The sequence below is a fragment of the Muscardinus avellanarius genome (assembly GCF_963383645.1).
Source record: "Muscardinus avellanarius genome assembly, chromosome: 7".
Taxonomy (NCBI): Eukaryota; Metazoa; Chordata; class Mammalia; order Rodentia; family Gliridae; genus Muscardinus; species Muscardinus avellanarius.
Window position 1 is genome coordinate 87092338 of NC_137793.1, and position 25887 is coordinate 87118224.

General features: G+C 54.1%; 2 protein-coding genes across 3 annotated transcripts; both read left to right on the plus strand.

The window, feature by feature from the left end:
• Positions 1 to 5341: 5341 nt before the first annotated feature.
• CHI3L1 (chitinase 3 like 1) lies at positions 5342 to 12204 on the plus strand (the record flags this gene model as incomplete). Of its 2 annotated transcripts, none has more annotated exons than XM_080698338.1 (10): positions 5342 to 5390; positions 5628 to 5657; positions 6622 to 6823; positions 7297 to 7353; positions 8054 to 8204; positions 8980 to 9101; positions 10154 to 10277; positions 10797 to 10979; positions 11773 to 11889; positions 12064 to 12204. In XM_080698338.1, the coding sequence occupies 10 exons, from the start codon at positions 5342 to 5344 to the stop codon at positions 12202 to 12204; spliced, it is 1176 nt and encodes a 391-aa protein (XP_080554464.1). The 2 variants fall into 2 exon arrangements, with proteins under 2 accessions (XP_080554464.1, XP_080554465.1); XM_080698339.1 differs by having other exon boundaries at positions 5366 to 5408.
• Positions 12205 to 16204: 4000 nt separating this feature from the next.
• On the plus strand, positions 16205 to 25864 carry MYBPH (myosin binding protein H; the record flags this gene model as incomplete). The annotated part of the gene is made up of 10 exons (XM_080698730.1): positions 16205 to 16415; positions 16508 to 16642; positions 17246 to 17413; positions 19950 to 20038; positions 20352 to 20547; positions 20726 to 20865; positions 21521 to 21680; positions 22730 to 22866; positions 22990 to 23176; positions 25794 to 25864. 10 exons carry the CDS (start codon positions 16205 to 16207, stop codon positions 25862 to 25864), a joined length of 1494 nt encoding a protein of 497 aa, XP_080554856.1.
• Positions 25865 to 25887: the final 23 nt, after the last annotated feature.

A 25887-nucleotide genomic window follows, 5' to 3' on the forward strand; every position in this document is an offset into this window, starting at 1 on the left:
CTATTTTATCTTTTTATTTTGAAATAGAGTTTTGCTAAGTTACTGAGGCTGGCCTCAAACCTGTGATCCTCCTGTCTCTCTCCCAAGTATTGTTTTATGGGCGTGTGCCACCACACTCGACTTCGCCTTCATTAATAACAAGTGATTGTTTTCTTGTCCAAATGTTTCCGCCTCTGAGTCTTTGATAGCATCTACTATGTGCAGCCACCAACATGAAGCTGAGCATCTGGAAATGGATTTCAATACCTGCCTGGCCGAAGCTTCCCACCTGGAGGGAGACACCTGGCTGCAAGAAAACAGAACTTTGTCCTCGGGTATTTGGTGGGGCATTAACGCTCCTGCATCTGTTTGCAATGGCCTCCCAGGCAAGAGATCCTCAAAACAGTGTGCTTAATAAGGCACCCCAGGGGTCACCCCGGGCTTCCCAGCCAGCCTCTTTTAGCCTCAACCATTTGAATTTTTCCATGCTAACCTCTTCCTGCACAAGACCTGGCCATTACTCCTGCTATATACATTAGTTGTTTGTTGGGTTTTTTTTTTTTTTTTTGGGGGGGGGAAGCTAATACCGCTAATACCCTCTTCCTTCCCTCCTCCACACATACTAAGGGAGCCTTCCCGGAACAGCACCCTATGAAAGTCCCCTCAGTCACCTCCTCAAGCTTCCCCGGACGGTTAACAGACCTTGTTACTCTTTGTTCCGCACCCATCTTTGCCAGACTCTGTGCTTCCGTGCTTCTCAAGGCCGGACTGACTGCTTCCGCTCACCTCCCTGGCTCTGCCACCTGCAGTGCCCGGCAGCTAGGCCAGGTGAGCGTGTGAGTGACCAGGGTGCACAGGGTCCAGGAAGATTTAATCGGGAATTAAGTCAGGACACTTGTTCTGTGATTTTGTTGTTCTTTTCTTCCTTCCTTCCTTCCTTCCTTCCTTCCTTCCTTTCTTTCTTTCTTTCCTTCTTTCTTTCTTTCCTTCCTTCCTTCCTTCCTTCCTTCCTTCTTTCCTTTTTCTTTCTCTCTCTCTTTCTTTTTTGTACTGGGGACTGAACCCAGGGGAATTCTACCTCTGAACTACATCCTCAGCCCTCTTTTATTTTATTTTTTAATTTTGAAGCAGGATCTTGCTAGGTTGAAGGGAGTCTCACTGCACTGCTGAAGCTGTCCTGGAGTCTGCGATCCTCCTGTCTCAGTCTCCCAAATACTGGGATTACAGTTCACTACCGTGCCTGGCTTTGCTCTGCGGTTTTTTGGTTCCCCTGAGCCAGTTATTAGCAGAGTGACAAAACCTGTTGAATGGCATAAAATTTTGACATCAGGTTCCAATATCAAAATTATAAGAGTTTGGAGTGGTATACCATTTAGGGATCAATCACCTGTGCACCTAGCCATTCAATGAGTATTTTACTAAGCATCTACTACATGCCAGGTACCGAAGGTGGACATGAAAGCGTATAAAATGGCCTGGAGGCAAACACTAAGAAAACACAGAGGCCCACACATAGAACGTGCAACGCTGAGCTGGGTGCAGGGGCACAGGCCTGTAATCCCAGAGACTTGGGAGGCTGAGGCAGAAGGATAATGAATTGAAAGCCAGCCTCAGCAACTTAGTAAGACACTTTCTCAAAATAAAAAATACAAAGGACTGGCAGTAAAGCTCAGTTACAGAGCAACCCTGGGTTCAAGCCCTAGTACATCACATACACGCTCACACCTACACACACCTAGGGATTTAGCTCAGTGGTAGAGCACTTGCCTAGCATGCATGAGGCCCTGGGTTTAATACCCAATACTGTGAAAATGAAAAAAGATAATAAAAGTATAATTATAGCTGAGTCAGACGTTAGGTAAAAAGTACTCTGAGAGCCGGGGGTCCACCCTCCCCAGTGAGTCTGTCTTTCCTGGAGATGAGGATCCTGCAGGATCCCGAAGGATGAAGGGGATAAACTGGCCAGGGACTGTTGGCTGTTGGAAGACACAAACAGGGGCCACATGTAGCTGTACGCGTGTCCAGGCAGGGACACGGGCTGGCTGTTCCAGGCTCTTTTTTCAGTGGTGTTTGTACAGCAAACAGCCTCAGAGATGGAGATGTTTTCTCTCCTCTGGAACAAACAGCAGGTTTGTTTACTATCCCGTATGATACACATGAGGTCAAGATGAAGCTGGCTCACTGCTCACTGTAAAAGATCTGAGTTTCAGCCAGGCAGGTGGCACAGTTCTGTAATCCCAGGACTTGGGAGGCTGAGCCCGGAGAGCCACAGGTTCAAGGACAGCCTCAGCAACTAAGTGAGGCCCTCAGAAACCTAGCAAGATCCTGTTTCAAAATAAAATTAAAAATAGGGCTGGGGGTGTAGCTCAGAGGTAGAATGTCTCTGGGTTCAATCCCAGCACCACAAAAAAAGAAAAAAATCTGAGTTCCCTAAACTTGGGGTTCCTGTGCTGTGATGCAACCCATGCACAGCACCTACCCACGCTGATCCAACATCCCCCCATGAGACCTGGGGGCAGGGAGACTGACTCAGACATGAAGTTCCAGCTGCCTGCTATGCTGTGGATGATTAGAAACAAAAACTGTTTTTGTGTCTGACATAGAATCGTCAGTACCCATGATACTGTGGCTTCCCATCTCATTCTCATGAAAAAGTGTAAAATCTCAGACCCTTCATAGTTATTGATGGGTAAGTAGACGGCATATACAAAGGCCTTGTGGTAGGAGAGAGCAGAACAAGTTTAAGAATCTGAAAAAAGCCAGGCGTGATGGCGCACGCTTGTAATCCCAGCATTCAGGAGACTGACACCAGAGGATTGTGGTCCGCGGACAGCCTCAGCTATTTAGTGAGGCCCTCTGCAACTCAGTGAGACCCTGTTTCAAAATAAAGAATAAAAAATAGGGCAGGGCATGTAGCTCGGAGGTCGAATGCCCCTGGGTTCCATCCCCAGACCCGCAAAAAAATAAAAAATTTAAAAAATTTAAAAATAATCCAAGCCTGGAGAACTGTAGGGAGTGAGTCGCACTGCATGAGGTGAGGGGCATGGAGTGCTGCCACGTGGGTATATGGGGCCCTTGGCTGGTCCTGCTGAGACAGGCCTTGGGGACTCTTGGCTATTTGTTGTGACAGTGCCATTTGCACATAGAATATGTAGAATTAATAAATGGAACTTAGGAGGTCAAAAGATAAGCCAATCAGACATGAGATACAGTTCTCTTGTTTTTATCGATTTTTTCTTTTTGGTACTGGGGATTGAATTCAGGGGCATTCTACCTCTCAGCTACACCTCCAGCCCTTTTTATTTCTTATTTGGAAATAGAGTCTTACTAAGTTGCAGAGATGTCCTCGACCCTGCCATCTCTCTGCCTTAACCTCCTAAATACCGGGATCCCAGGCATGCATGGCCACACAGCTGAGACACAACTCTTATCAGAGGCAAAGTGACAGTAGGTGTTTTCTTCTCATCTCCTGCCCTGTTGTAAAAATGTTTGCCTGTTTATGCGACTTTGTAATCTCTCTGTGAGAGATGCAAAGTGGTCCTCCTCTCAGTGCCCCAGATGAACGGAGAGTTCTCTAGACTGCCCTTGCTATGGATCCTCTTGGGTACCAAGAAGCCAGTCACCTTAAAGGAAGAGGCGGCGATCCTTCAGTCCTCCCCAGGGAGAAGGATGCAGGACAAGCCACTTCTTCTAGGCTCTTCTTACCGTGAAGGAGAGGGGCTGTTGGAGTTTCCGAGGAAAAGAAAGGGCAAGAAGGACAGAGGGGGACAGGGCAGAGACCTCGCCAAGGGAGTGCTGTGAAGCCCACATGTCTACCACCTGCATGTTACCTAGAGGTGAAAAAGGGAAGGGATATGGTTGGGAAGCCCTCAGCTCAGACCCATCTGGCTCTTGGAGTGCTGAGCGTTCACTCGCTGCCTAGTAATTAATGTACATCCTGCAAAGAATGGAATTGTCCTGACTCTTTGGCAAAAATAAAGTATCTATGAATAAACGAAGGCCAAACTGCTCAGAACCTCCTTGAGAAGTGTGTTTTTAGCAGGCGTGGTGTGCCCGCTTGTGATCCCAGTACTTCAAAAAGGCTGAGACAGGAAGACTGAAGGTTCCAGGCCAGCCTCAGCAACTTAGTGAGGCCCACTGCAACTTAGTGAGACCCTGTTAACATATAAGAAATAAAACAGGGCTGGGGGTGTAGCTCAGAGGTAGAATGCCCCTGGGTTCCATCCCCAGTAACACAAACACACACATACACACACACTAGGCGTGTGCATTCTATCTTCAAACTATACCCCCAGCCCTTTTTTATTTTTTATTTTGAAACAAGGCCTTGCTAAATTGCTGAGGTTGTGCTTGAATCTGTGATCCTCCTGTCTTAGCCTCCCAAGTACTGGGATTATAAACTCACCCTGGCGTTTTGTTTTGTGTGTTGCAGGGAATGGAAATCGGTGCCTCAGACATGCTACCGGTACATTTACCATTGAGCTATACTTGTTCGTAGGCTAAGAGCACAAGAAGTCGCTGAAAGGCTTTAAAAGGGGCCGCCTCATTGATCCAGGGCTTCAAAAGCATCAGAGAGAGGGGAGATGAGATTATCGATTCCCTGCGATCCTCTGCCAGGGCTCCTGGGGGAGAGCACCAGCAGCCATATTTACTCCGCAGAGCTCCACCACAGCCCCGGGCTTACAACAGATCCCTTCTCACTCATCTTTGCTGGCCTCGCAAGAAGGAAAAAACAAAAACAAAGACCCAGCATCAGGGTACAGAATATTCTCAGGAATTTCCCTCTCTTCTCCCAGTTTCTCATTCAATAATCAACACATAAATTGCCCAAAAGAAGGGATGTGGGACAAACACACCCCTCCAGCTCTAACACCCCCCAGGCTTTCTGGCCTGGAGCTAGACTCCGCCAGCTGTGGAAACAGCCAGGACAGAGAGAGAAAGTTGGAGGGAAGGAGGGAGGCCGGCGGTATAATAACAGCCTTGTTTGGTTGCTGTGGCTTGCATAACTCAATTGTGCCCAGTTTCAACCTGGCCCAGGGCCTGGGCTGAGGACTGGAAATCCACAGGTAGAAGCTGCCAGAAAGGCGGGGAAACTGCTGGGGAGAAGTAAATGGTGTCAGGGGGAGCAGGAGAAGGTTCTGGAAATAGGCTGTCATACCCCGGAGCCCCCGGTCACCACCTCTTGCTGGCAAGTGGCTTGTGAAGAGCTGCCCCAAGTTTTCAAAAGTCCAGGATTTCTCAATCCTGGAAAGGGGGGGTGGTTTGGGGTGTGGGGAGTGGAGTGGGGTGGGTATAAAAAGGAAGAGTGGGGCCCCGGAGGAAGCTCTGTCTAGGCAGCTGTGGGTACCAGGAAGAAGCCACCATGCCCCGTTCTGCTGCAGCCAGGATGGGCCTGGGAGTGGCTCAGACAGGTCTCTGGGCCCGCCAAGGCGGGTTGGAGGGATGGGGATTGGGGGTTTGCAGGCTGAAGGACCCAGAGCATCCACAGAGCCACTGAAATGGGCCTGCCTCCTGCCAGCCAGACTGGGGAGAAGAGCAGAGGGAAGGGAAGCAGCAGAGCCAGGGAGCGAGGGGCAGGCTGACTGTCTGGGGAGGGGCAGCAGAGGGCAGCACACCTGCAGCCCACCTGACCCTGGATTTCCCTGCAGGCTTTGCGGTCCTGGTGCTGCTCCAGTGCTGTGAGTATCCTGCCCCGCCCTCCCTACCTTGTGTCCTGGAGCCTGGTGAGGCTGTAGCACCAGTGAGGAGCAGGCCTTGGCACAGGAGAACACTCTTCTAATATCTTCTATGACTTCATTGACTTGGAAATATTTGCACCCGCTAAACCAAGGCATTGCGAATATGGATATTATCTTGCTACTCTCCTCTCTTCTACATATTTGAATTTTTTTTCAAGATAACAAACTTTAAAAGGCTCAGGTTCAGTGAAGTCTTCAACTAAGAGCCCGAGGGAACACTGTCAGGAGCCCAGGAGGCCTGTGGGTCACTGATGCCCACTGCCCTCCATAACCAAGTGTCCAGGAAGGACTTCGTTTGCAGCAGGAGGAATTAGGATGAGAGGACAGGAAGAACTTCCTGGTCTGTGGTGACACTGTGACCCAACCAGTATCACAGGGACTACCATCTGGGTGGCTTACCAGCCCAGGGCACTCCCACCAAGAGACAGAGAAGACAGACAGGGCCCTTTTTAGGTCAACAACCTGGGGCAGGTGCCAAGCCTGAAGACCAGGGCATCTGTTGGCACTGGCGGTCTCAGGCCATGTCCCTGCCTCCCTTGAAGCCGCTGCCTGTATTTACACTGAGCCTTAGTCCTGTGTCACCTCTGTGCATCAGCTGCCCCTCAGGGTACCACCCGCTCCAGCCTGCAGTACACCCCCACTGCCTTTGATCTATGCTAAACACTTTCAAAAGAGGCCTTATTTGCATCGGAGAGGGAACTCCCCAGAGTGTGTGTGTGTGTGTGTGGGGGGGGGGTCTGAGCCAGCTGATTTTGTTTAAGAATTTTCATTTTGCTCACAACTCGCACCCCATTCCCATCCCTGACCCTCCCACATCCCACATCCCTCTGGTCTCCGCTTTGGGCTCAGCCACGGGGTCTCTGGCTGAGTCTTGGCCCAGAGCCCACTCTAGAGTCCTCCTCAGGCACTGCATACAAACTGGTCTGCTACTATACCAACTGGGCCCAGTATCGGCAAGGAGATGGGAGCTGCTTCCCGGACGCCATCGACTACTCCCTCTGCACCCACATCATCTACAGCTTCGCCAATATAAGTAACGATGAGATCGACATCTGGGAGTGGAACGACGCGACGCTCTACGGCACACTGAACACACTCAAAAACAGGTTGGGCCATAGGCAGGAGGGCATGGTGGGGCAGGGGAGAGGGCGGAGGGTAGATGGACTGGGCCCGGGCTGGGCAACTCTGCTCAGGACAATGGAGTAGGACCCACAGTGCCCACCTTGGAGCAGAGAACTGCCGGCCCTTGGCTTGCAGTATTTGGGGTGCTGATAGGCCAACTCCCACTGAGCTCCCCTGGGAACGGGCCCTCTCTTTCCCCCAGGATCCCTCTCCAGCTAACACGGAAATGCCTGTGACCCCACTTTGCCACTCTCTGGCTCCCCCCAGGGTAAACACACGGGGCCAGCATGGTCCTACGGTCTATGACCTCTCAGGGCACTGAGACTCAGGATGGGAGGACAGGAGGACTAACCAGCCTCTCACCCAAAGCTGGAGCTCGCCATGGCTGCCCTGACGTGCCCTGATGCGGGGCCCACTGTCACTTGATTCCATCCGGTTCCCTTCTCTCCCACTGCAGGAACCCCAACCTGAAGACCCTTCTGTCTGTCGGAGGGTGGAACTTTGGATCTCAAAGGTAGGACCCACTCCTGGGCAGGAGGGAGAGGAGGAGTGGCTTATCTCTCCCCACCATGGGGGCTCCAGTGGCTCTGCCTGGTCAGGCACAGAGGACTAGATGATTGTCAGTGGCCCTGCCTTGTGTGGAGCTCCGAAACCCAAGCCCAGAGAGGGAAAGGGACTTGGCAGTCACACAGGAGGTTGCCGGTGGGCCTCCTGGTTCCCTACTACCTCCCTGACCTGAAAACAAGGAGCTTCTGGGGCTACCACTGCCAGGGTAGAAGGAGTGGGATGGAGGCCAATGGGAAAGTGGGGGTTTGGAGACCCTGAGAGGAATCCTTTGAGCAGGGCTTGATTAGGGGGTGGGCCGCCGTAACAGCTTCCACTTCGTGCTTTGCACCATTACCACACATCATCCTCAAAGCAACACTATGAGATATTATAATTATCCCATTTTATAGACAAGGAAACAGACTCAGGCTATAGCCTGCTCAAAGCAGCTGACTAGTAAGAGATGGCTCAGGCTTGGACACCAGGAATGCCCAGCTCCAAGGCGCGTGGTCTTTCTAACGCTAGAGGCACACGCCGTCCCAAGCAGGCCCTCCTAGAGCTGCATAGACTCTGGCCCTCTGCTCTCCAGGCCCCAGAAATCCTGCCAGAAGGCCAGGGCTCCTAGCATCTCTATGCTGAACACATTATGAAGGTGATCTGGGTTCTAGGTTTTCCAAAATAGCCTCCAACAAACAGAGGCGCAGTACTTTCATCCAGTCGGTGCCGCCGTTTCTGCGGGCCCACGGCTTTGATGGACTGGACCTAGCATGGCTCTACCCTGGACCAAGAGACAAGCAGCATTTCACCACCTTGATCAAGGTACTGGTCAGGTCTGGCAGAGGCTGGGGGGTGGGCAGCAGGCAGCAGGCAGCAGGGAGTGGGTGGGTTAGAAGCCTGTGCAGCTGAGGTGCATCTGAGGACAAGCAAAGAGAAACTTCAGCTCCCTCGCTGCAGGGACCTGGGTCCCCAGGGCCCTAGAGATCTGATGCACAAGGAAGACATGTTGCAACCATGGTAGGAGATGGGATGGGATCCTAAGAGACTGAGCAGGCACTCACCTCTCACTGCCCAATTACTGGAGCATCCATTGCCCTCTGTTCAGTTCCAAACTGTTGCAGCATACACTGTGTCTAGAGAAACTCAGCTGCGTATGGGGGCAGCCAACCATCTCCAGTTCCTAGGGGCAGAGTGATAGTCTAAGCAAATTGTCCACACTATCAGTATTAATCGCTTTGGTCCTGGGATTCGTATATATTAGCTAGAACAAAGCACAGACGGAAAGACAAATGTCTTCCAGCCCTATCACCCACCCTTCTGATGGTCCCTCCAAACAGGGAATAACTGAGTGGTGATGGGTATATGTAGGTTTGGTGTAGATGAGATTGGTCCCAACAATTTTTTAGTAAGAGGATGGGTGGCCCTTAGGATGGGACCCTGATGGGCCACTTTATCTTTCCCACTGAGCGCCAGACTGGCTGGGGACCACAGCAGATGGGCAGGTCAGCACGGTGCTTGGACACCTGGGCCTCCCTGGTCAAGTCTTCCTCTCCCACCACCTTGGTCCCTTTCACTCACCTGCTGGTCTCCCATCCAGGAAATGAAGGCTGAATTTGTAAAGGAAGCCCAGCCGGGGACAGAGCAGCTCCTGCTCAGCGCAGCGGTGTCCGCAGGGAAGATCGCCATCGATAGCGGCTACGACATCGCCCAGATCGCCCAGTGAGTCTCCTGCCAGAGCCCCCCCCCCAAGGCCTCTGCACACACCCTCCTTCCTCTACCTTGCTTAGCATGCAATAAAGTCCCAGGAATCTGGGCTTCTAGACCTAGTTCTTCCCAAACCTGGACATGTGAACTTGAGCAAATCACTTCCCTACCCATGCCTCAGTTTACCCATCTCCAAAAGGCATACATCATAAGCCCTGTCCTTCTTTTTTACCTTGGGGTGTTGTGATCAGTTGAGAAAGTTGCCGTGAACGTATTTGGGGAAAGGGAGAAGAAAAAGCAAAACAAACTCACCAACTCTTACAGGGAGTTTTCTCTACGCCAGGTGGGAGCCGAGTGCTAGGCCATGAGAGGCCACACAGCAATAATCTTTTATTTTTAGGATCCCGGGGGGTTCTCAAGGTGCATACAGAGTGCCCCGTTCCTGTTGTGCAGCCCCTCTGCCTTACCCTGCCCCCTTGCATACCTAAGTTGGAGCAGCCAACAGCCGTGCAGGGTCTCTCCCCAGATCCAGGCAGCATTGTGGGAAACGGCGCAGTAAGGAGCAGGGATGGCCAAAGCATTTCGCCGTTCTAAGTGGCTTTAGAAACTCCTTTAGAACCTTGCGAGTGTAGGCTCAGTGCTAAAATTGATCACCTAGAGGGCAAGAAAGAGGTGGCTCTCGACCATTTGGCTCCAATTTCTGAACTCACATTTATGTGTCCTCGCCAGCACATGTGTGGAAACCCTCTCTCCCCTCTGATGTTCTTAGGTCAGGCCATTCTCTGCTTTCTCCCTGCTGGGCTGTCTGTCCCTGCTACCTTTAACCTGATGAGCCTGGCAGGAGTGCAGGGCCGGGGGTACAACAGAGCAGCCTGTTTTGGCCTGGCGTGCACTCGTGGGATCCCCTGCCCACACCCAGGCATGGCACACGGACTCCAGGACAGTGGTCCCTGGGAACTACTGAGCTTTGGGTTAATGGCCCACCTGTGCACATCCTTCTGGGGCCTTGAATGTGAGGCCAAGAGCTTGTCGAGTTTCCTGCCTGGCCCTTCATCCCTCCCTCCCAGACACCTGGATTTCATCAGCACCATGACCTACGATTTCCACGGAGCCTGGCGCGGCACCACAGGACATCACAGCCCCCTGTTCCGAGGCCAGCAGGATGCCAGTTTCGACAGATTCAGCAACACTGTGGGTACCCAGAAGGAAGGAGGGTGGAGAGAGACCCCAAACTCCTGTACCTGCCAGTGCCCACACATCAAAACCTCTGATTCTTCAGTACAATCCTGCAAGACAGGGGTTATGAGACCCATTTTGCAGATGATGAAACTGAGCGCCTGGCCTACATTCTCCATGGCTCTGGGCATGAGGCCTGCAGGGAGACCGAGTGAAGGTGGGGGGCAGGAGAGGGAGAGGCTAGGGGTGGGAGTGCCATTTGTCAGCAGAGTGACCTCAGCCAGCAGCCTGATGTCTGCATCTGCCAAACTGTAAGACTCTCTTCCTGTGTCTTCAGGAATTTTTTCAATAATGAAACTTTAAGATTCATTTTAAACTGACATGATTGGTTCCCAGAGGGACAGAGAAATCCCAGATGCACTGTGTATAACTGTAACCTCACCTGCCAAGGCAGCGGCGTTAATTATAAATCTTTCCCACCCCACACCGCCATCCCAGCTAACTCCTCTTACTGTCCCTGCTCTGCCCCACCAGGACTATGCTGTGGGGTACATGTTGAGGCTGGGGGCCCCGGCCAACAAGCTGCTGATGGGCATCCCTGCCTTCGGGAAGAGCTTCACTCTGGCCTCTTCTGAGACTGGTGTTGGAGCCCCAGTCTCGGGGCCAGGAATAGCAGGCCGGTTCACCCAGGAGGAAGGGACCCTCGCCTACTATGAGGTAACAGAGTTGGAGAAGAAGCTAAGAGTCTCTCATCACCACTGACAGCCCTGGGGAAGGGATTTTATCCACCACATCCCCACTTTTTCTCCTTTGGGCATAAAATCATGTCTAGTTGACTCTGAGGAAGAGGAAGGGGAGGTCAGGATTTTTGCTGCTAAAAGTCTCTGCCAGGCAAAGGTACACAGGTCTGCACCACTTGGCTTCCAAATTATTCTTTTGGCCACAGAGCTTGGGGTCTTCCTTCCAGCACAGCAAAAGATAGTGTCCTTGCTTCAGTCTAGCCCCTGCCGTCCAGGGACCCTGGAGCTAGTTGTTAGTGTCAACCTACCACTTCTCCCTGTTTAAGATGGAGGCGGCAAGCCTGGCACAATGGCACACACCTGTAATACTAGCTACTTGGAAGGCTGGAACAGGAAGAGTGCAAGTTTGAAGCCAGCCTGGGCAATTTAGTATGACTTTATCTCAAAATAAAATAAAAAGGTCTGGGGTATCTCAGTGGTAGGGTATCCCTGGGTTCAGTCATCAAGAATACACACACACACACACACACACACACACGCACACACACACACACGCGCACACATGCGCGCGCGCGCAAAACCCCTTAAAGCCCAGCTGAACTCTGGGACATTTGCATCTATTTTTCATAAATTTGCATAAAGCCTACTGCCTGGACCCATGAAAGTGGGGCTGCCAGATGAAGCAAGGGGCTGAAAGCCATCTGGGGAGCGGCTTCTCCTGGTGACCTGCAAAGCCTCCCCACACTCTCCCTGTCCTGTTCTCTGCTCAGATCTGTGAATTCCTCCGCGGAGCCACAGTCCATAGACTCCTCGGCCAGCAGGTTCCCTATGCCACCAAGGGCAACCAGTGGGTGGGATATGATGACCTGGAGAGCGTCAAAAACAAGGTAGGCTTCACCAAGGCCACACACCAGGGCGAAGAGGGGCCGGAAGCCCTGCTCCAAGCAGGCACCTCCAGTCCCTGTCCTGAGGTGGTTTGGGCTTGCCCCTGGGTAAGGGCCACAGAGCGCTTTCCCCCCCTACATATCCTGGCCCTACTCCCTCTGGTCCTCATTCCCCAGGTGCAGTACCTGAAAAACAGGAAGCTGGCAGGTGCCATGGTGTGGGCCCTGGATTTGGATGACTTCCGGGGCTCCTTCTGTGGGCAGAGCCTGCGCTTCCCCCTCACCAATGCCATCAAGAATGCACTCGCTGCGGCTTAGCCCTGTCCTTCTGCACAGAGTGGGAGCCATGGACCACGCACAGCACCCTCTGGCTCCAGCTGGCCAGGAGCCGGATCACCTGCGCTGCTGCGTCCCCCAGCTGCGCCATTTTTCCTCCTTTGGGACCTGTGCAGAGGGCCACCACACAGAGATCAGTCCTCTGTCCTAGTAGACAGGAAGGGAGGGTGGGCTGTGGGGTCAGCGAGGGCCAGGAGACCAGCACAGTATAAGGCACAGGATCAGTATATACCTGTTGATTAATGGAAATGCTCACAGACCCAAGCTAAGCCCAAGAGAATTTCTTCAACTCCTTTACCTACAGCCCTCCATGTCAAAGGACACCATTTTGGCAAGCTTTACTGCCAAATGGCCAAATGTCCCACAAGATACAGCAGCCATACTAATTATACCCTCCGCAAAGCCCGACTTGAACCCTTCTTTGAGGAACATAATCGTATCTCCTCTGCCGCTTCCCTTTCCTAATTCCACAGCTGCTCAATAAAGCACCAGAGCTTAACGGTGTTGCACTTGCTTCCGTCTATCTCCGTGGGCAGCTGGACCATCCCGGTCACCTCCCCCGTCTTTTCTGGATTCGTCTCTCCCTGGGGCTTGGGAGCCCTGAGCTTGCAGAGGTGAGGCTAGCATGTCCTCCGCCAGGACCCAGGGAACCCTGAGGGGAGGCAGCATCTTCAGGTTCACCTGTCTTGGACTTCACCCAAGCATGGCTGCTCGCCTTCCAGATGCCATCACCACTTAGACTTCCAATTTAGGTTCCTTGTCAAAAGAGGCCATTTCTATTTCTGGCTGCCTAACAGTCACTGGGAAGGAAGCCTGAGGGACCCCATCATTTCATCTCTTTTGGCTTGTGGGAAGGTAGTAGATGATCACAGGACCTAGTTAGAGAGCTCTGAACCATAGACCTTCAGGGCCAGAGAGGAATGAAGATCTCTTCTCATACTCCCTCCCTGTCTCCTGAATCTGGAGCCTTGATAAGGAGCTTGATGGATACTCCCAGTGAGCTTAGAGGCAGCCCATTCCATTGCCAGGTGTCCTGATGCTGACCTTGTCCCCAGCCTGCCCTCTGTTCTTGTGTTTGCTCCCCCACACACACTCATCCCTCAATCCAGGCAGAGATCAAAGCACCCTGCTCACCCTGGCCTGAGGCAGGAGTGCATGTGGGGGGTGATAGGGGCGGGCGCAGAACAGGATCTTCTCAGAAGACCGGCCAGTTTTCCATCCTTTATGAGGTAGAGATGCTCTTATGAGGCTTCAGTGAATTTCCAGGTCCCCGGACATGACTTCATCCAAAGAGAGTCCAGATACACACTCCAAAACTGAAGAGAAGTTATTTGTGGATTCCCTGATGTTTGGATTATCTGTGACTTGGGATAACCGTGAATTAGCGCAATAGCTTGTGACTCTGGTTTGAGGTGTAGGGAAGGAAACACCTATCTGCTGCCCTGAAATCTGAACCAGCCAGAGCTGGGCAGATGCAGCCTATTCCAAGGTCATAGCTCTGCTAAAGGCAAAAACTTGGCCAGAGCCTCGGGGGTACCTGGCATTTCACAGCCAGCCACGAGCCAAGCATTCCTGAATCCTGCCCACTGCCTGCTCCACCACACGAGGGTCTTTGAAACCCCAGGGCTGTGGGCCTTCTGGGCAGCTGACCCTCATCCCTGAGGGCCACCCTCCCCCAGCTTGGGGTAGGTTCTCCAGGGCTGACTCAGGGTCCCGCGGGGTTAGTCACATTTGCTTATAGCTGCACAGTCAGAGGCCAAAGATGGAGATCAGGTCTCCAGAGCCTGCTCCCTGCCCAGAAGGACACTGAGTCACCTGGCAGAGGACATGGGCACCCAGGGCTGGACTCAGACGCCCCCCAGGCCCTCCACAGCCACTCCCCAAAAGGACAGCCTGGGTCAAGAGCCTGCCCACTCCTACGCCGCTGTCCTCAGGAAGGGGTACAGCCTGCTTGCTGTGGAAGGCCTTAAGTAAATTATGTTTGTTTATTTTTAAATTGTGGGATACACTGTACATGCTAAAGAGTGCATGGAATATATTTGTTTAATTTAAGGAGTTGCTGTGTGCTGAAAACCTGTGTGACCACCACCAAGGGCAGGAAATTAACTTTTGATGGTATCTCAAAGCCCCCAAAAGCCCCCACAATCACACAGAACCCTGCCCCTCCACCCAGAGGCCAGCACCACAGGGACTTTCGTGTTAACCCTGTCCCACTCCTCTCCTCGGCTTACCACCTACAGATGGGCCTCCACATAGGGGCTTGATGTGGCCTGTGATTGAATTTGCGGCATGTGAAATGACGCCATTTCTGCTCCTTTAGCTCATCATTAGGCCTGAGAGGTCACCAGTATTATCATTCGCAGCTGAAGTTTGTTTTATTCTATCGCTGAAGTTTATTTTATTCTATCTTTTGCTTTATAGTTACAGGAATAACTATAAAGTTATTTATAGTTATCTATCCCTCCTGTTGTTGAGAGATAGCTCTTGCCCTTGCTATTGACCATGACAGGTAATACTATTGTGAACTCTCTTATCCATATTTCCAGGACTGGAACTGTAGGGTCGCGGTTCCTCTTATCAGTGTCATGGGTCACTTATTAATATCACTTTTTCCAAAGTTGCTGCTCCAAACCACACTCCCACCAGCAATGAAAGTTTTTATTGCCTCCCCTCCTCCATGACACATGGTATTTCCTAGATTTTAAATTATTACCAATTTTAACATTTTATTGACGGAATGAATCAGTGACTAGGAATTTGACTATCCCTGCCTCAATTCTCAGGTCTGAGAATGTCCATGCCTACATTTGGCTTCAAAGAGGCTGGAAGTTTCAGAGGGCTGCCCTCCAGCAGGGTCTCTTCAAGTCTGCCTATAACTTTAGCCCTCCCCCAAGGGCTCAGAGTTCTCGATAATAGATCAGAAACTGAGGCCCAGATTAAGGGAGGCTGGAACCGTATCAGCCTCCTCAACAGAGAGAGGAACCAAGGGGCTGAGTCCCTGCTATGGTCTAAATGTCTCCTCCAAAACTCAGGTTGCAGTTGAACTGCCATCTTAACAAGGCTAAGGGGCGGGGCCTTGAAAGAGGTGATTAAACCAATGGATTGGGGCCATTCTCTTGGGAGTGGGTCCCTGATAAAAAAGATGAGTGTGGCCCAGTTTCCTGTCTCCATCTCGCTTGCCCTTCCTTCCACCACGTATGACACAGCACAAAGCCCCTCATCAGATATCATCTCAGACTTTAGAATTGTGAGCAAATAAACATCTATTGTTTATAATTTTCCCAGCCTGTGATATTTTTGTCACAGCAGCAGAAAATGGTCTAGGACAGTCCCTCTTCCTGGGGTCCCATTGCTGGAGGGCCTTCCTCCAGCCAGCCCCATGCCGGGCATCTCAGTTCCCTTCCTCTCTAGGGCCCTCAACCTCAGACAACACAAGTGAGAGTCTATAGGGCCTGTGGGGACAACGGTGGTATATAGTACTCACAGGGACAAAGCCTGGAGTGCTCCTGGGAAAGGCAGGTGCAACTTGTCTAGGTCTCAGCCCCCAGCCTGAGGAGACCCCGGTCCAAGAGATCCCAGGGAGTCCATAGTTACAGAGCTGACCTGGTCCTTCTCCAAAGACCAGCTCTGTCCCAGCTGCCTGGCCCCAAGCACAGGCCCCAGGGACACCCCAGCTTATTCATCCATGACCTCCCCTACCCAGCTCCAGAGCCCTGGCTGCGAGGCCCATTCAGGGTGATGGCAAGGTAGCGTGCTCCTCAAGGGGCCCTTGTGGTTCCTCCCCCAGAGCTATTCCTGGCCTGGGCGCCTCCCCACCCCTTGTCCCCCTGCCTGACCTGACCCCACAGCTGGGACTCACTTGCTGGGGGTGGGGCAGCCCCTGACTATATAAGCCTGGACCTGGGTGTCCCAGGCACCCTGGAGGCCCAGTCCTCCTGCTCACCCCTGCACACTCCAGCCTGACCCCCCAGCCAGCCCAACAATGACGGAAAAGGCCAACTCCGAGGCCCAGGACTCCAGCCCAGAGGAGACAGCGTCTGAGACTGCACAGGTGCCCGCCACAGAGCCTTCCAGGGAAGTGGCAGCGTCGGAGCCCACAGAGGGAGAGCAGGCTCAGGAGCCACAGGAGCCTGCCCCTCAGGCCCCCGTCCCCACAGCCCCCACTGCCACGAAGCCTGTCCCCCCAAGTGAAGGTGACTAGAGGCAGGGCAGGTGGAAGGGGAGGCAGGCACGCCAGGGGGCTCTTGGCCATGAGCTTCGACATCTGACCCCTGCATCTCCCCAGATGTCCCCAGCGCGCCGCTGCTGCTGACCGTGGAGGACATGAGCTGCAGCTCTGTGACCGTGAGCTGGGAGCCCCCCGAGAGTCTGGGGAGGCTGGGGATCCAGGGCTACATGCTGGAGCTCTGCCGAGAGGGAGGTGAGCACCAGGCCCAGCCTTACATACACAGATAGGAGGCGGGCTAGGAGGGCCGCAGGGCAAGTCCAGACCCACAGCCGGGTCAGTCTGGGGAACGTGCGAGGTGAGGGAGAGTGCTAGCAGTCGTGAACCCCTACTCACTTCTTGTTCCACCAGTGACCTCAGGAGTCCCCACATCCTCCAGCTCTCGGGGGCCTCTGGACAGCAGAAGGGGGGGGGGACACTGAGCACTGTGCTAATGAGGTGCTAGGTCTAGGGGACCCTGCTCAGGAAAGGCATTGCAGGAGGCAGGGAGCAGAGGGGGTGATAGAACAAGAGACAGTGAAAAGAAATAGAGAATGAGGAGTCTGGCCCAATTCCTGCTGCCACTGTCCCCCTCATGAGTCGAGTTTGGCCTGGCCCTCTCTCTGCCCCTACCTTGCTGTGTGACTTTGTAAATGTGTCTAGTCCTCAGCAATCCCATCCCTGGCCACCACTCGGGTTTTAGCATCGGGTGTCTCTGTTGGGACATGACACTAAGAAACCAGGAAAGGGGAGCAAGGTGGAAGCAAGGTCCAGAGAGGGAGGCAGACCAAGACCTCAAGTGCTGTCCCTCCCTCTCAGCCTCAGAGTGGGAGCCTGTGAATGCCCGGCCCATGATGGTGACCCAGCAGACCGTGCGGAATCTGGCTCTGGGAGACAAGTTCCTCCTGCGAGTGGCTGCCGTGAGCTCTGCGGGCGCCGGCCCTCCGGCTGTGCTGGACCAGCCTATCCACATCCAAGAGCTCATCGGTAAAGCCCATGCTCAGCTCTTGGTCCCCGGCCCTTATCTAATGGGGCAGCTGAGGCCGTGGGCAGTGGGTCCACCGTTTCATTTGCCCCACCCACACTCACGTGCTCAGGCAGCATGCTATCGACTTCTTGCCTTGAGAAAGCTTCAGGTTCCTCAGCTGCAAGGGCCTCTGGGTGTTAAAGAAGTTGTTCCCCTAAGTGGTCCAGCACCCAAGCATTGGGGAGGGGCTTCCTGATGCCCAGAAAGGAGAGCTCAGGCTCTCTGGTCACCTGTCTCAGGGTCCCAATACTAAGAGATCATCTGTTCTTTCTTCTAGCTAATCTTCCATGGCCCCTCCATGGAAGCTCATTTTCTGCCCATTTCCTAACGCCTGGGTTCCAGCTTCTCCCAAAAGTTCTGGATCAGAGAGAAGCCTGCTTGTCCTAGTTCTATGAGGGCCCTAGTGGGGAGAGGAAGAGAGTCTGAGAAAGATCCATGAAGGAATCTCCATCCCCAAAGGACAGTGTCTCACTGGGGCCCTGGAGACTGGCTGCTAGCTGTTGTCCCCATTGCTAGTATTTCTATTTGCAGGGTGCATTAGCCTCAATCCTATCCTTGCTCCCCTCCCAGAGCTGATCAGGTTTCAGTCTGTTAATGGCAATGAGTCATTTGGTCTGATCTCAGGTCTCTGGGGACAGTGCAGGCCCCCAGGGTGAAGAGAGACACAGGCAAACAGGTGGATTGAGGTCTTCTCCATCTTCTTTCTTGTCCCTCCACCAGGAGGATCAATGGTTCCTGGAGGAGGCTGGGAGATGAACCCCAGGTACCATGGCCATAGGTGGGGTTAAGTTTGGAGTCAAGAAAATACTCAGTCCAGGGATCTGAGAGACATGGGAACTTAGAGCCACAGACTGTAATGATTAGTGCATCCAAGCCAAGCAGACCCCAAAGGGCCCAGGGACTCCCTTGACGGCTGCCAGCCTGTCAGTGGGAGTCTCAGAGTCTGCAACCATAATGCTCCACCAGGCTACAGGCCATCTTCTCTAGTGGTTTTCAAAACTCGGAGACATTCCCAGCCTTTGCATCTGGGTGAGACATGACCCCCAGAGGCTGCTACAACATGATCGTGTTGACTCTGGCCAGGAAGTATCAGGAAATCCTGGTTGGGAGAGTCCCAGAGCTTCCCCAGGGCTCCAGGGAGCTCAGATTCTGAGAGGCCTCTGGGCCTAGCATTGAAGGAGCCAGCCAGGCTCAGCACCCACTTCTCCATTAAAATTCCTCTGGCAGGAGAGAAGGGGATTTCCTGGAGCGAAAAGGAGGAGGCCACAGATGGGTGGGGAACAACTTCCAATGGGCCAGGCAGGGTAGGGGCCCTGCCCAGGATCCTTGGCTGCTCAGCTGTCCCTCCTTGGCCACCTGGAGCTGCCAGGCATTCCTGACGCTGCAGCTGCCCCTGGAGCATTCCACGCCTGATGCTCCCCAGCCAAGTGCCTGCTCAGCTAATCCTGGGAGACACGGTGTTCCTTCGCACTGTCTCCTCCCCCTCCACCCTTCATGCCACCGACCAACTGTCACCACCTGTTTGCTGCTGAGGAGCCTGTCACCCTCCCCCAGGGACAGGGTCAGTGGCTGCTGCAGCTTCCCTTGGAATGCCCAATGGCTTCAGTGGTTGCACCTGAGAAGGTGAATGTCAGGAAGGTGGTTGTGGACCACAGGAAGAATTTCCCAACTGTGAAATTAAAAGACCAGGAGGGGTGACAGAGGAAGAAAGGGGTATACCTGCTCTGGACTCAGTTAGGCAGGGGACAATCCTAATTTTCCCAACAGGACCTGAAGGGAGAAGACTGAGCATGCCGAGTGTCAAAAAAGCTTCTCTGAAAGCCCTGGGCCAGTGGGAATACTAGGGGACAGTCTGACAGGTGCAGCACACGCTTTCCTCCAGGGGGAGACAGAGAGCTGGCCGGACCCATCTGGAGCTTGAGAATGCCTGCACCTACGGGCAAATCCCCGCCTGGCAGGGTCAAGCTGGCAAGGGAGTGCCTGGGATGTTTACCGGTTCACACCAGGGAGGCTCTGACCTCCTTGGAACCTCTGGGCTCGCTGTTCCCTATGGCCCTTAAGGAATCCAGGTCCCTAGATTTCAGTTGCCAAAGCTTTGCCCTTTCCTCAAGGAAGCAGCCCAAGGCAGCCTAAACACACCCAGAGCCCTCCTGCCTGGGCAGCAGCCCTGGCCAGCAGTCCCCTACCCCTCCCCCAGAAGCCCCTGTCCAAGCCGGGCGTGGTGGTACACATCTGTAATCGCAGTACTTGGGAGGCTGAGACAGGAGGATGACAGGTTCAAGGACAGCCTCAGCAACAGCAAGTATCTCAGCAACCCAACAAGTCCCTGTTTCAAGATAAAAATTAAAAAATAAGGGCCTAGGAGCATAGCTCAGAGGTAGAATGCCCCTGAATTCAATTCTCAATACCACACACACACACACACACACACACACACACACCCTTCATTCAGCTCTCCCATCACTGTGCTAAGGCTAGACCCTTGTTTTCAAATAGAGGCCCCCAAGATCCGTGTCCCCCGCCATCTTCGTCAGACTTACATCCGCCAGGTGGGAGAGTCGGTCAACCTGCAAATCCCCTTCCAGGTGGGTATGCCTCTACTACGTGTGACTGCCTACCCAGGGAATGTCAAGACCCCCACAGGGGTCTGCCTTGGACCCACTAGGACAGCCTCATCCTCCCTCAATCATGCATGTGACTCAGCTATGTTCCTCCAGCCTGTGGATAGGCAGGTGGGCCCCCAGGGTGGGCTGGACACCTGGAGGCAGCACCCGCGGCCCCTCCTGAGAAGGCCGATGGGGCAGGCTTCCCCGGGCACCAGTTGACACCCTTGGAGTTGGGTGGGCATGGGGGTGCTGGTTCCCACCTGCACTCACTCCCAGGGTGCTTTCCTGTCAGGGGAAGCCCAAGCCTCAGGCCTCATGGACCCACAATGGCCACGCCCTGGACAGCCAGCGGGTGAATGTGCGCAGCGGGGAGCAGGACTCCATCCTCTTCATCCGCTCAGTCCACCGCTCAGACTCAGGCTGCTATGAGCTCACCGTGCGGCTAGAAGGCCTGGAGGCCAAGGCAGCCATCGACATCCTGGTGATTGGTATGGGGCCCAGGAGAAAGGACTGCCTCCCCAGGGACCCAGAGCACCCTACACCCACCCAGGGTTGACGGTCGGAAGGGGCAGGCTAAGGAGTATGGCAGGAGCCAAATCTTGGGTGTGGGGGCCTTGTGGTGGGCTCGACCTCACGCCCATTTCCCTTCCCACGCTGGTCCTACAGAGAAACCTGGGCCCCCCAGCAGCATCAGACTGCTGGACGTCTGGGGTTGCAATGCTGCCCTTGAGTGGACACCACCCCAGGACACGGGAAATACAGAGCTCCTGGGCTACACTGTGCAGAAGGCGGACAAAAAGACAGGGGTGAGGCTGGCTGGGGCAGAGCAGGCTCAGGGCCTATTCTACCAAGTCTCAGGAGCCTGTCCCAGGGCAACTACTACTAACTGGCTCTCTGTGTGGCCTTTGGCAAGACTCTTCCCTCTGGGAACCTGTTTCCTCCTGAAGACTGCAAGGAGGGCTGGGCTGGGCTGGGTTCTCTGAGGCCTGGCAGACTCTCTGGAGCTGTGTTCTTGGAATCTTAACATGTGTACGGGGATCTTGCCTGGGGATCTTGCTAAGATGCAGGTCCTGGTTCAGCAGGTCCAGGCTGGGGACTGAATCTTACATCTCTAAGAAGTCCCCAGGTGATACTGAGTTTGCACATCTGCTGGCCATACTTTGAGTAGTGAGGCTTTAGAATACACTATAGGCCCAAGAGAGCTCCCCTGAGTGGCCCTGGAGCCCCTTTCCCATTTCCAAGCCCCTCAGGCCCAGAGCTGGATGGCTCATCCTCCTAGGGTTGGGGACATAGTATGAGCCCTGCTGAGGACCGGGCTACAGGGTCAGTAGGGGGGCAAGGGCAGGGGTGCTGGGCTACAGAGTCAGCAGGGGGGCAAGGGCAGGGGTGCTGGGCTACAGAGTCAGCAGAAGGGCAAGGGCAGGGGTGCTGAGCGAGGATGACAGGCCTGGGTTCCTGCAGCAATGGTTCACAGTGCTGGAACGCTACCATCCGACCACCTGCACCATCTCTGACCTCATCATCGGCAACTCCTACTCCTTCCGGGTCTTCTCGGAAAACCTGTGTGGCCTCAGTGACTCTGCTGCCACTACCAAGGAGCTCGCCCACATCCAGAAGGCAGGTGGGTTTGGGCCAAGCCAGGGCCGGCAGAATGAGCCTTGCCCTGTCTCTCCTCTACCTCAGTTCCCAGGATCTCACTCTTAGCTGCTCCTGGGTGCCTGCTCCCTGAAACACCTGCTACCCCCCCCACACACACACACACAGTGACTGCAAAGTAACAAATGTGGCTGATTGATTTTAACAAACACATCAGAGTAAACCCCTGCAAATGGGCGGTGCCCCTTGGGAGATTCTGTGCTTATTCCAAAGATGAGTGCGGCTGCCAAGATCACAGCAGTCACTGGGTCTCATAAGCAGCGTCCCAAGGGGCCTCCCCTGAAGGGCAATGTGTGCGACGTGACAGGTAGACCGACTCTGGCGACCTTATAGGAGCCCAAAGTTCCCTGCCCAGAGCAACCCATAGATGGACAAGAGAGATACCGTATTTACCGTCTCCAACAGGCACCTGGCTCTCTTGCACCTAATGCTAAATTCCAGGCCCTTCTCCCTGTCACCCTACATCAGAGGCCCTCCCCCACCCAGCCAAGGTCTTTGTGGGCGCTGGAAAACTCACTCCTGTTAACATCAGCCTGAGCAGCAAAGAGTTAAGAAGAAAAAAAGGACAACCAAACTGGGCATGGTGGCACACACCTCTAAGCCCAGTACTTGAGAGGCTGAGACAGGATTGCAGGTTCCAGGCCAGCCCTGGCAATTTAACGAGACTCTGTTTTTTAAAAAGGGGAGAGGGGGCCTGGGGGCTGTGGTTTGGAGACAGAATGCCACTGGGCTCAATCCTCAGAACCCAAAAAAAATTTTTTTTTAATTTTTAAAATCAAAGCCAGTCAATTCTCCAAAGACGAGAAGTGAAACGTGGTATCTCTGAGTTACCTCCCCCTCTGCCCACTTCTCTCTCTGCTGCTCACCACCTTGACCTGCCTGGGCTCTCCTTGACTTTTGTCATCCTCTGTGATAGCCCCTAAGTTCTTGAAAATTAGCCATGCCTTGCTCCCCAAATATCCTGGGCAAGGCCAACCTTCACTCCTGTACCCTCAAATCCTCTCCCAAACCCAGATATTTCAGCCAAACTGAAAGGGTTTATTGAGCGAGACTTCTCAGAAGCCCCCTCGTTCACCCAGCCCCTGGCTGACCACACCTCCACCCCTGGCTACAGCACTCAGCTGTTCTGCAGTGTCCGAGCATCGCCCAAGGTGAGGAGGCCTGGGCTGGTGGAAGTGTGGAAGCACCGGATTGGGGAGTCCTCCAGGCCCCTTCACCTGGGTCTGAGCCCCTCTAAAGCACCGTCCCAGACCTCCTCTGATCCTGTCTCCTAGCCCAAGATCATCTGGATGAAAAACAAGATGGCCATCCAGGACGATCCCAGATACCGAGCCCTCTCTGATCAAGGGATCTGCACCCTGGAGATCCGGAAACCCAGCCCCTTTGATTCTGGGGTCTACACCTGCAAGGCCATCAATGTGCTGGGGGAGGCATCTGTGGATTGCCGGCTGGAGGTCAAAGGTGAGGTTTGAGGAGGGTCACTCTCTAGGGACCCTGTGGTGGGCAGAACAGGAGATGCCCCCTCTTGGAGCTTGGACTAGATGCAACTGAGAGCTGAATATTAAAGAAGGGATAGCGAGGTGCAGATTCAGGTCATCTGGATGGCTCTCCGAGTGGGAGGGTGGCCCGTGGGGCACGTGGCTGTGGGCCTCTCTGTTCCCTCTGCCTCCCCTAAGTTCTAACCTGCAACACCTCTTCCAGCCTCAGCCACACACTAAAGACCCATGGGAGGAGGCTGCGATGAGGAGACAGGTAAGTGGCTAGACAATTCCCTCTGCCACCTTTGGGTGCAGCAAGGAAGCAGGAAGCGTGGAGGGTGGGGGCAGATGTCAGTGCTGGGTACAAATCTGTAGTCATAGGCAACTAGTATGCATGCCCAGAGCTGTGCAACAGAGACACGCTGCCAAGGCCTGGAAGGAGTGGTCCAGTTGCTGGTCACAGTACAGGGGTCTGGTCCTGCTCCAAGTGACCTCAGGCACGGTTGTTCTCATTGGGCCTCTTTCCTCGTCATATAAGTGGGGAAACCAGCCCCTTCCTTCTCTCCCCTGGTGGTTCTAAGGATCTGGATAAGTAAGGAACTATCTAGAACTGTGGTGGGCAGAACTCAGCCCTGGGGATGGGGCCTAGGAAGGGAACAGGAGCTTTCCCAACCCTCTGGTCCTCTTCTGGCGTGCAGCCAAGCTCTGCCGCACGCCGGGCTCATGAACATGTTCTCTGCCAGGTCCTGCAGGCCCATGGGTTCAGTCCCCCAGGCCTCAAATCTACTTCACAGATGCCTGAGACCTGCATGTTCATTGTCGGCTAATGGAACCACACCTACCTGCTGGCCGCCTGCCCCTGAGGCAGGGGGTCCAGAACTCTGGAGTGGGCCTGGCAGGCCCCAGGTCTGGGCACAAGGAGGCCGAGAAGGCACAGAGACAGGAGCGCCCCATAGAGTTGTACCCGGGGTGAGGAACATTCAAATAAAGGCGTGTGGTGTCTGGGCGTGGGGACTCTGTGCAGCGAGCGTCACCGTGAAGGGGGAGACGCTGTGTCACCGTGAGGGGGTGTTGGGATCTACCACTGTGAGGCAGGTGCCAGGGGGAAGGGTGTCAAGATGTCATGGGACATTTTCCAAACATGTGAAAGGTCTGGATCTTGCCTCCTGATTCTGGGTTTGCTACCCCAAGTGTGTAACTATAGCAACAGACACAACTTCTCTGGTACCCAGCCTGCTCCCCCACCGCCTCCGTATCCCCTCTCCCAACTTCTCTTCAGTCCCCGTCCCCCACTGATGTGTCTTTTCTGCTGAGACTGTCTTGTTGCCCCCTGACAGTGGTGGGGGTGGATGCCAGAGGCATATTCTCCATGAGGGTTCACAATCTTTTATTAGTCACATGAGCCTCCCTTGGGAGCTAGGGACACCCCACCCCTGACAGAGAAAAAGGCCTGGAGTCAATATTCACACTTGGAACCTCTTGATTTGACGTCCACCTCCCCTCCCTGCCCCGCCCCGCCCCACACAGGGGCTGCAGGCTCGGCATGGGGTGAGTTAGTCCTTCCCGAATCCCTAAAGGCCTAGACTCTGGCTACAGCCCTGCTTTCAAAGCCACTGAAAACTGAGCTAAACACCGGGGATATTTAAGGTACTTAAATGCCAGTAAGACCACCACGCACTCTCAGGAAGGTGGTCTCCTCTGGCTTGTTCCAGCCTGGGACACCCCACCCCAAGAGTGCCCACAGTCAGCCCTCGGTCCTCCTGGAGATTTTCCTCACCCCCCTCCCCAGGAAGGCCGACTCTCCCAATAGTCGGCATGTCTGGGGCTCTCCTCTCCATTGGGCCCAGAAGCAGCAGAGATGGTGTCACTTAGGGGAATCCAGGTCTGTAATCAAGGGCTGGTAGCGCCCGTGGCCCAGAGGACAAGACACTGCACTCCAGTTTCCTTGGAAGTGCTGGAAAGGGGGGCTTGGTGCTGCCCCCTGCTGGCTGCCTGTGGCCAGCACCTACCACACCGCATTTATTCACAGGGCTCTGAAGCCCCAGAGGGAGCCCAAGGGCGGATGGAGAATAAAGCAAATATGAGAAACGATTTCTGGATCCATTCTTTTTGCCCCTTCCAAGTATAACCCTGTGATTCCATAGCACAGAGGCCAGGCACCCTGATGCCCAGCATGGCTGGGACCACAGAATTCTTGAATGTGGAACTGAGGCTTCTTGATTTCTGCTCCTTAGCTGCCTGCAGCCACCTCCCACAGAACAGGAGAAAAAAAGGCCCCCATTTCTCTCCTTCCCTCTAGCTCCCATCTCAAGATTCATTCCAGGGATACACCACCAGGACCCAAGACCAGTCGACTCTTCTGCCTCATTGTAGGAGCCTAAGCATCCTCTCCCAGCCCCAGGGCTCCTCGGTGGTCAGTCCCCCAGGACCTGCTCAGGGTGGCTTGCAGGAGGATCCGGCAGGGGGCGCTCAAGACACTTCCTCGTGCCTCAGGCACCTGATTCCTTCCGATGGACTGTCCTTCCAAACCTCCTCCAGGACACTGAGGTCGGCCCACTAACTCCTTGTGGAGGGGCCCTGCTCCATGGGCATCTCCCCAGAGCCTCCCTGGTGCCCGCTGCCCACAGCCCAGCTGGAGAAAGGCTCAGGAAGACCCGTGGGACAGTGGTGAGGCGAGGGCTGGGCTGAGACCCA